Genomic DNA, 10,995 nt, shown 5'->3' on the forward strand with positions numbered 1-10,995 from the left:
TTATTCCGTCCATTCAAGTCTTCACGTAGTATGAATATAACCGGGCGCAATTAAATAATTCAAATAAATTAAGTTACTTATATTGAACAATAAGTCATATACTAAATTACAAGTGTACATCAATTTGGCTTAAAAGAAAAACGGAATAATATCACAATAAAATAATAAAAACTAAAATATAAATTTTATTTTAATTCCGAGATATGATAGTATTTCTTTTAAAAAAAACTCAGTTCAAACTCAAACTCAGTACAGTGAATATTAATGTAAGAAGAAGTTATAAAACCTTTATATGCAAAAGCGAAGTTTAAACTTTGAAAAATAGATATCGCCGTCAGAGAAGAACCAAAGAAATTTTAGGAAATATTTAAATAATTAGTCTAACTTTCTGGCAGAAAGTCTTTGCGAATTAAAATTTAAAAGTTTATTTTCTTGGAAATACAAAAATTGGACATACGGCCCCTTGGTTCTCGGCTGACAATATAACAAAAATAAACGAGAAAGTGTTAAAAATACTTTAAAAAAACATTGTTTAATTTAATGTTAAACTTTTGGTAATACTTTCTTTAAAAAAGAATTGACAATAATTCCGAGCAAGCTTCCCAGAAATCCATATACACAAATAAGTTCATGAGGAAAATTGACATTAAATACATAATAAGAGGCTAGCAGCAACCCAAAAGCAAAACTTATACTCGGTATGGCTTCCAACTGTATAGCTGTGTTATCGACTTTAATAAATAGACTGCCGCAACACTTTAGTAAAATTGGTTGAAAAACTTTTTCTTTTTTCAATAACTCAATGGAGCTTTCAAGACTGAGGTGCACCTAAATGTATAAGTAAAATTTTAAAAATGCAGAAAATACAAAGCTCAAAAAATTAATACTTTTTGATTATAAACCAAATTTAATTAAAAAAAATAATGTATAGAAAAAACCTACATCCATTTCTCTATAAAATAAAGCCAGAATTGCATCAGGATTCATTCTCGAATGCTTCTTGCCCTTTTGTGGAGGTGCTTTCAGAAGAAAAGAAAGCGCCTTAAAGGCAAGCAAAGTTGTATTTTCTAAATAAAAATATAAATAATTCAGGGAACAACTCGTATATACTTATAAATTTTTATAGGTAGACAGATTTTAAAAAAAGCTTCTTTTGGATTAGATGCAGATTGAAAATTATGCTGTGAAAATTCGCATTTAAACTATGAAGTTCTTATTGATTCATTCTCCCCACTTAGAGTAGTAGACATATATATATACCTTCATTATATTCGTCTTCTGATAAAGTATTTTTGAACATATTTGTAATTGACAAATTTCTTGCTAGTAACAAAATGTTTTGTTTGCACGTGTTAAAGCTATCATGCAATGTAATATTACTTGATGCCTCTTCAATGGAATGAAACTCTTGTATAATCTATGAAATGCAAAAAAAATAAAAATTATTCTTATTAACTAATCTAGCTTAATTTATAAAGTAAACAAGATTTACAAATGAACTGCAAAAAGTTAAAAATAACACTCACAGCATCATTCATATCAATGAATCTTGGAAACTGTCTTATAATTGAGGTTATTGATAAGTTGCTTGTTTCCTGAATCCATGCTCTTCTTACCACTCTTGTATCAGCCATCATTTTTAGTAAACTCTCTTTGTTTGAAGTTGTTGGTTGAAGTTCTCGCAACGCTTGTTCAACTTTCTCTGACGAATTTAATAGAACATCATCTCTGGCAGAAAGTACATTGATTATATAAAAAAAAAAACTTTTGCTTTATGCATAAATAGAATAATTTAACTAATAAAAGTTATTTGGTAAATAATAACAATATTAAAAAATTTTAACAAATGAAGTATATATAATTAATAAACATTTTTTATTATTTATAATATACAAAAATGATGTAAGTAAACTATTTCATGGGTGACAGGAACAATGATGCAAAATTTTGATTGTCGCAAAGTTTTTCTGTCGTAAATTTGTTTGTCGAAAATATAAAAAAGGAATAGTGTCGCAAATTGTTGCATTATTGATTGTCGAATAACAGAATAAGGAATAATCTCGCAAATAAATTTAATGAATAGTTTTGAAAATAAAAAAAGGAATAATGTTGCCAAGGAGTTTAATGAATAGTGTCGAAAACAAAAAAAGGTATAGTGTTGCAAATGAGTTTAATGAATAGTATTTTGAAAACAAAAAAAGGAATAGTGTCGCAAACAAATTTAATGAATTGTGTTAAACAATTCATTAAATATGTTTGCGACACTAAAACAAAAGTAAAAAAATTGTGTTCAGATAACATGTTTGATGTCATACTGAAATAGCCTGCTGCCGGGGACTTCAGTACATACACCAACTATCTTATAGCCTGCTGCCGCGATGTAGTGCCGCTACAAGACTGAGGGTTTGTAGTTTGGTAGCAATCTTTTCTTTAAATATTCTTTGTGTTTTCTTTTTTTCCTGTAAAAGCCGTATGCTATAACCATAAGCAAAACTAGTAAGCACTTGCTGAAATTAACTATTTGCAACACTATTGCCACACTATTCCCTTTTGTTTTGTTTTTGACACTATTCATTAAATTCATTTGCGACACTATTCCTTTTTTTTTTGCAACATTAGGCTTTTTTAATATATTGGACACTATTCTGAAGTTCATTTTTCGACACTATTCCTGTCACCCTATTTTATTATTAATGAATTAATTTATTTTGTAACACTATTATATTCACTAACTCACTGAAATAAGTCAATACTTTTAGAATTGCAATATTGATTTTAATTTTATAAAAACTTTAATCAATTCAACATTTTTATCAACTGACAAAATAAAAAAAATGTATAGGCGTACAAGTAGTAATTGAAATATATAAAAATTGCTTTTTCTTATATATAAAAAAATACTTTTTCTTTGAATTACTCCACAATGTTTCTATATTGTCGCAACGGGATCTTCTTTGTATAATGAACATTTCCAAAAAACCTGTATGTGCTTTAGCATCATAAAAATGTTCCTATGGAATCAAATAAAAACATATTATTCTAATATGTTTGTTGATTTTGCAAAACATTTGGTTGAGTAAGTGATGATATAAAATAATATTTATTTAAAAATGACAAAAATATTTCAACTTACAAAACCAGATGATGTTGCATTGTCACGAAGTATAGGGAAAGCAGTGATAAGTGCTTGACACAGTTGCAGTTTTTCTTCTTTAGATGGTCTGTCAGTCCTAAAGTATATAGTATACAGTAATACTATAAAAAAATTCAGATCATAGTTTTTTAAAAATAGTCTTTGGAAATGCTTTTATTTTTTGTTTGGGTGATGTAATATATAACAAGAATATATACTTAAATTTGTATGTAAGGAATATTTTAGATATCCTAAAAAACACAGTTCAAAAAAGTATTTGGAATTCTAAAATTATCCAGAAAAAAAAACAACAAAACAAACAAACTGAAACTTACACTTTGCAATTGCTTATAAGATATCTGCCGAGAATCTTAACTAAAAAAATTCTTTCTTTATTGTTTATTTCCTCCATTCTTTTTAGCTTATCAACTAATTCTGCTCCTTTTATCTTTGTCATGGTCATTTTATTAAGTATTGCTTCAATAGGCCAGCCCTACATTATTTGATATAAACATATAATTTGTTTTTATATAATATATATATATATATATATATATATATATATATATATATATATATATATATATATATATATATATATATATATATATATATATATATATATATATATATATTATATAAAAACAAATTTCCAGCAATAATTTAACATTATCTACATAAATTTTTTAACAAAGTAAAATAGAGTTACGGAAATTAAAGTAGTAGTTGTGGTTGCTCTGCTATGATCTTCGTTGTAGCATTTATTGGTATTTCAATATCTTTGTTTGTTAACATTACATTAGGTGTTACAATGTTTTCATAATTAGTAGATGTTGATGATTGAGCACGGATCCATTGAATTAGTAATCTTCTTGAAGCCATATTGAAACCAATTTCTTTTAAATCATTATCATCAAGAAAATTTAATATTTCTAGTGTTATACCTTCATCTATATATGCATTAACAAAAAACATATATATATATATATATACATATATATATATATATATATATATATATATATATATATATATATATATATATATATATATATATATATATATATAATAGGTAAAATTTTAAAAGTGTGCAAAGCTTACCATGAAGCTTTTGACGAACTTCAGATGTTATACTTATTTTGGTAACGCATGAAATAACTTTGCACAACTCTTCCATACTTGAATTACTGTAGAATAAACAAATGAATAAACTGATATAGATAAATTTTTTAATGCTGCTAAGTTATGGAACTATTCTAAGGATTGGTTAGATAACAAAGATAAAAAACAATTGCAAAAAAAAAATAGAGCCTAATAATGAAAGGATGAAAAATTTTAACTTAACAAAAAAATTCAATAACTATAGTGGCTAAAAACAAAAAAATAACTGTGACAATAATCAACAACAAAATCAACTTGACATTGCAATAATTATTATTCAAATAATCAAATATGGATCAAAACAATCAACATGACAATGCAATAATTTTTTCATTAATGCTAATTATGGTATTATTAAAAATGTATACAAAAGTTTAAACACTTCTTTAAATTATTCCTTAAACACATGATATCGTTGCCATATATATTATATGCACTTCCTTTTTGATATGATAAAACAGGGTGATCATCAACAAGTTCGTCCAACTTTATAATAAGATATGTATCTGGTTTGACATTTTGAACCAAAAGGCAGTGGCAATGCTCCATAAATTTAAGTGTGATAACTTTTCCAAAAACTGGATAATCTTCATCTTCACTAATAGTAAGATGGTGGTTTGTTTTGTATTGAAGAGATCCCCTTATAATTTTGAATGTAATGAAAATATCATCAGTAGGTTTACAATGAAGATTGTCCAAAAGTACTAGTGAATAATGAAGACTGTGAATTGGTACCACATCATGGCTTTCAGAAATTAATAAATTACGCATATAAGCACTTGATAGTCTATAATGTAAGGCATTGTGTTGATATCTTTTGGCAAGAGTGAGGCATATATTTTCAAAATTGCTTACAATATGGGCAGATCTTTTGAAAAATGAATTTTTTAGTTCATATTTTAGACAGTTCATTCCAATAAGAGGTCCAGAATTTATAATAATTGTTGGTAAATGAACCAAAAAATGATGTTTAGGATGAAGACGAGTGTGGTTCCCAAAAAGAAATTTAAAATTTTCCAAATGGCTGGCTATGATAGATTTAAGGCATGTTACCATTCCTATTGTATATTTTGGAGCAAAAATAAAATCAACTAAAGTAGACAATTCTAGTAAAAACTTCCAATGTTCATCCTCCTCTGGAACCACGTCACATATAATAAGCGGCAAATACAAAAGTAAGGACCAGATCTGCATGGCTTTCATACTTGGTGATAGCCCATGTCCTGGAACTTCCAATTTGTTGAGTTCTGGCGATTTATTTTTTTTGTCAACAATAACCATTGACCAAAAGTGAGATAGACGATTGTTCAACTCACCAAGGGTAAAAAAACATTTTTCGACAGACAAACAATACAGGACAGCACCTAACTCTAAAACAACAACGCCTTCAAGTACAGTGTGCATGATATCTAAGCTAAAGTTTGTTGTGACATGAAACCCTTTTATTGAATTTAAAACAAAAGCTTTCTTAACTCCTTTGCAGTGATTTTTATTCCCTACATTGCCACTTTAAACATTTCCAACATCTATTTCATATTTTAGAATTGTTCTCATTTCAAATTTATCTTCAGTAAAGTAGATTTGAATGTCATTACTAGTTGCATAGCATAAGGTACAAAAGTGGCTGCCAGAAAACGATTCAATAAAACCAAATATAGAGTTTAAAGCCAAATTGTCACAGGCAACCTGAGCAAGACTGGCGTAAACTACATTCTTACCAATTATTGGAAATTCACCTGAAATGCCAATTTCACTTAACTTGTTTATTTCAAATGAATATTTTTCAAGAATAGCATCAAATCCATATACTTTAATATCATGAGAATAGCACAAAGCCACCAAATGAACATTTGTAAAACAAGAGTTATACTTTAAAGGTAAATTTAAAACAGAAAAGTAAAAGACTCCAATACTACATAGTGAAGGCTGTCCACGAAGTGGGTTAGATGTCCCCATTCCATCATAAAACAACTATAATTTTAAAGAAATCTTGCTGTAATCACTAAAAAGCTCATGGTTTTTACATGCTTGGCCATCAGAAAAGTTTTTTATAACTCCTTTTTTTTGTTTATTAAAATTTAAAGCATCCATATATTGGGCGTTAAGAAGAAGTGATTTTAGCGTTTGTTCTACTGATATATATTGAAAAGTGTCATAAACAATTTTTGAAATTCCTTCAATAGTATCATATCTAGGAGGGCCTATGTTGCATGTTTCAGGAGTTACAAAAAGAGAATTTTTTTCAAAATGTTTATCTTGTTTATATAATATGTCAAGAAACTTGAGTGGCTCATTGCAATGTATAACACTACTTTCTAACTTACTCTTAAACAATGTTAAAGTGAAATCATCTGCTCCAATGTCATTTAAAACTGATAAAGCAGCATTACCTATATAGGAAACTAATGATTGTGAAATATTGTTAACAGAAGCAATTACTTCAGGTATAATATAATACGGAACACTGCTGTTTGCTCGCAATGAAGAAACTAACGAAGAACCAATACATTCTAATGTTTTTTCATGATAAGTGTCAACTTGATAGGTAGAATTCTCTGGGAAACTAGGCAATCAATATTCTGCAAAACTAGGCAATAAATTGTTATGATTATCATTTAATGGATTACATAAGGTAGATTTTAACTCGGGATTTACATCAATAAAATCATTATCAATATTATAGTAACATTTTATGTCTAACTAGCGACATGAAAGCTGTAAAGGTACATTTACAGCCATTTTGTAAACATTTAATTGGATAAACAATTTCACCAATACTATTATGACGTTGTAGATGATTTTGAAAAAAACTCAACAGCTTCAAAGAAGCACCCCATATATAGCAAATAAACATTTTTATAAGTTTTTTCAGAAAGAAAAAACTATATATATATATATATACAGTTGCGGACAAAACTACGTGAACGATTGCAGATAGTTTTTTGAAACAAAAGTTTCAACACCTTAAAAAAAGTTTTTTCTCTAATACTATATATGATTGGATAGAGCGTTTTTTGCTCTATAAGATTGTGTAAAGTGTATTCTTTAATAATACGAATAAAATCGTACATGTTTAAACGTTAAAATAATTTCGAAAATTTTGAGCGACAAAACCACGTGAACGATTTATAAAAGCGTCATTTTTGATGCAAATTATATTATATTCACATCAAAATCAGTGCTTTTAAAAATCGTTCATGTGGTTTTGGTATTCTAAGAACCTACAATCATTTAAATTTCTCAAGATTATTCTGTTTAACATCAAAAAATTAAAAAAATTAAACTATAATGGTTCGTCAAACTGATTCAAAAATTGAAAGCTTGGTTTTGCGTTTGCGCAAAGAAGAAAAATGGTCCATTGGGCAAATTGCAGCTCATGTGAAGATGTCAAAAGGTGGAATACATAAAATTATACACCGAGAAAAGAGCAAAAAGATCGTTAAGAAAGGTGGTCGTCCACGTATTACGGATAAGCGGTAATATTCCTTTAATTTTATTTTTTTTAATATTTAATCTTTCATTTTTTAGCACTGATCGAAAAATTGTGCGAAAATCTCTTGAGAATCCACATTTGACAGCCCCTGAAATTTGTCTGCAAACAGGCATGGAAAACGTAAGCACACGAACGATTCAAAGGCGTTTAAACGAAGGAGGTCTTTATGGGCGCAGACCTGCAAAGAAACCATTCCTTAAGCCCAGGCACGTCAAAGATCGCCTACAGTTCGCTAAAGATCATTTAAACTGGACGGTTGAAAATTGGAAAACAGTTTTGTGGTCGGATGAAAGTAAATTTAACATGGTTTGCAGCGACGGTCGAGGTTATGTTAGGCGTCCAGTAGGTAAAAGATTTGCAAAAGAGTATACAATAGGAACTGTAAAATTTGGGGGTGGCAATATAATGGTTTGGGGGTGTTTCTCCTGGGCTGGAATTGGTCCGTTGTACCGTGTAAACGGTATAATGGACCAACTACAGTATAGGGAAATATTATCTAATCAAATGTTGCCACACGCTTTACAAAAAATGTCTCACAATTGGGTTTATCAACATGATAATGACCCTAAACATACAGCTTTGACTGTAAAAAATTGGCTCATAAATAATAGCATAACGGTTTTGAAATGGCCTGCCCAATCTCCCGACTTAAATCCAATCGAAAATTTATGGATTGAAGTTGAGCGACGCTTGGGAGGTCGCAAATTTCAAAAACCGGATGAACTTTTTCGAGCCGTACAGTATGAATGGGAGGCATTACCAAAACAGTTACTAGAAACTCTTGTAGAATCTATGCCAAGACGGTGCAAGGCCGTTATCGATTCTAAAGGCTATGTAACTAAATATTAATGTTTTTTTTTTTAGAATCTATTATTTGTTGATGTTAGTAAAATTATTCTTTTACGTTTGTATAATCGTTCACGTGGTTTTGTCGCGCAAAATATTTGATGCTTTTTGAACATTTAGATATGTTTAATTTTAAACAAATTATTAGAGAATACACTTTACACAGTCTTATAGAGCAAAAAACGCTTTATCCAACCATATATAGTATTAAACTATAAACTTATTTTAAGACATTGAAAATTTCATTAAAAAAAACTATTTGCAATCGTTCACGTAGTATATATATATATATATATATATATATATATATATATATATATATATATATATATATATATATATATATATATACATATATATATATATATATATATATAGATATATATATATATATATATATATATATATATATATATATCTATATATATATATATATATATATATGTGTGTGTGTGTGTGTGTGTGTGTGTGTGTGTGTGTGCAATATATACATATGATAGCACTATAATTTATAGATTTATAGTATAAATCATAGTTGCCATTGTGCATTTTTTACATATATTAATATAACTTTATTAGAGTGCTTTCATAGGTATGATGAAACTATTTAATACATTATTACAACATGCAACATGACTAAAAATCATTATTGAATGATATATCATGCAATAATGATTTTTATTAATTATTTCAGCAACAAAAAAGATAAGTACATCATGTAAAATATACCTTTATGTTGTACATATATTTTTAGTTGTTAACATACCATAACTAAAACAGTTGTTGTTAATATAACTAAAATGCTGCTATTGTAACTAAAATGACACCAGTATCATGTTTATTTAATAATATTTATGTAATATTTTCTGTTATGTTATAACATGACAAAATTAAGTTTAACATTAATTATACTAGCAGAAAGCAACCCCGTAATACGGGTTACGGTCGGTCTGTTACTTAATTTATAGTGACTGTTTTCCACAATTTAAAGTTGCAAAACCTAACTAATACCCTGTAAGAAAAGCGCCTTCAAATTAAAAAATTAAACCATCTGTAAAATTAAAATGAATTAATTTACCAATTATTTAACGTTATTTGAGTAATTTACAACCGACATAGGTCATATCAGTGTATGGCAGAACCATTTTCCTAGACATTACTAAGTTCAACACAATACGTTTTTAGTTACTGACACAAAATAATAACACTTCATCATGCCTTAAATTGACGAAAGATTAAAGCTAAATTCTTGTTATATTTTTTATAACATGAACTTTAATTAATAAGATTAATATGAAGTGAACGTAAATTATTTATGAGTTATTAATTTTTTGGTATCCCCTTGATACATGTTTCTTTAAAAAAGGAAACTGTCTTTAAAACGATAAATGCACACAACTAAATAAATTTATTATAAATAACTAAGCAATTGAGTACAAATACGTTTCAAACAAAAAAAAGTTGATTTACAATCAAACATGTGTATAACAAATTGTAAAAAATATGTAAACTTTGATCTTTTATATTGCATTAATGCGTCGTATGACAAACCTAAAATAAAAATTGTAACAGATAAGTAGACATAAAAGAAAAACAAAACAAAACAAAAAAAACAACTGGAATACAATTTACCTGCTTTTTGGTAGCCTGTTGTCATACTTAAACTGCTGTCATGATGCAACTTGTCGGTGTTGTTTTACGACGTTATTTCACGTTGACTTTTAGTAAAATTTAGTTAAATCTAAAAGACATAACAATAGATTTAAAATATTTTAATTAAAAAGCAAACAAACAAATGCTTCAAAGAGCCAAACTAAAAACATTAAAGATAAAAAATCAAATAGATATAAATAAATTGCATTTATATTGCTAAATAGTCTTGGCTTATAGTAAATTTTAAAAGCAGTGTTTTCAATAAATTAAACTACCAATTAATTATTTTTAACAAATAGAATGTAGCATCATATTATGATGATTGGGTAGTGAATCAATTTAACTATATTTAAGTTTAATTGGTGAAAAACAAATAAAATTTCAGTTAAAAAAGACAAAAACAAACCAAATATACAACAATATGTTATAAAAAGAAATTACAAATTAAAAAAAAAATTACAAAATTAAAAAAAATAAAAAAAAGTCACCGAAGAAAAAACGGCAAAAAAAAAGTTATAAACATCTTAACTGATAGAAGACATTTACAACCTTTTGGTAGCTGTTTTTTCTTCGGTGTCTCCCAACACCCCGGTATGGATGAGCCCTCCATTTGAAGGATGGCTCATCCATACCGCCATTACTTTGCCACTTATTGAAGGACCTCTCCGAGAGAGGCCCTGGGTGTTGAGAGCGATATCTTTGGTATTCC

At 27.8% G+C, this 10,995-nt stretch overlaps 1 protein-coding gene and 1 long non-coding RNA gene across 2 annotated transcripts; both read right to left on the minus strand.

Annotated features, from left to right (window-relative positions):
* Nucleotides 1-515: 515 nt before the first annotated feature.
* LOC136081655 (uncharacterized) lies at nucleotides 516-4,533 on the minus strand. The gene is made up of 9 exons (XM_065799264.1): nucleotides 4,235-4,533; nucleotides 3,843-4,083; nucleotides 3,469-3,626; nucleotides 3,134-3,230; nucleotides 2,902-3,011; nucleotides 1,527-1,728; nucleotides 1,261-1,417; nucleotides 943-1,067; nucleotides 516-828 (listed from the first exon to the last, which is right to left on the minus strand). Exons 3-9 carry the CDS (start codon nucleotides 3,594-3,596, stop codon nucleotides 544-546), a joined length of 1,104 nt encoding a protein of 367 aa, XP_065655336.1. The 5' UTR covers nucleotides 3,597-3,626; nucleotides 3,843-4,083; nucleotides 4,235-4,533; the 3' UTR covers nucleotides 516-543.
* A 5,489-nt stretch (nucleotides 4,534-10,022) lies between these two features.
* On the minus strand, nucleotides 10,023-10,487 carry LOC136080961 (uncharacterized). Its single transcript, XR_010638764.1, has 2 exons — nucleotides 10,266-10,487; nucleotides 10,023-10,184 (listed from the first exon to the last, which is right to left on the minus strand). It is a non-coding gene; the product is annotated as an uncharacterized LOC136080961 (long non-coding RNA).
* Nucleotides 10,488-10,995: the final 508 nt, after the last annotated feature.

This window comes from Hydra vulgaris, chromosome 06 (genome assembly GCF_038396675.1).
Source record: "Hydra vulgaris chromosome 06, alternate assembly HydraT2T_AEP".
NCBI classification, from domain to species: Eukaryota; Metazoa; Cnidaria; class Hydrozoa; order Anthoathecata; family Hydridae; genus Hydra; species Hydra vulgaris.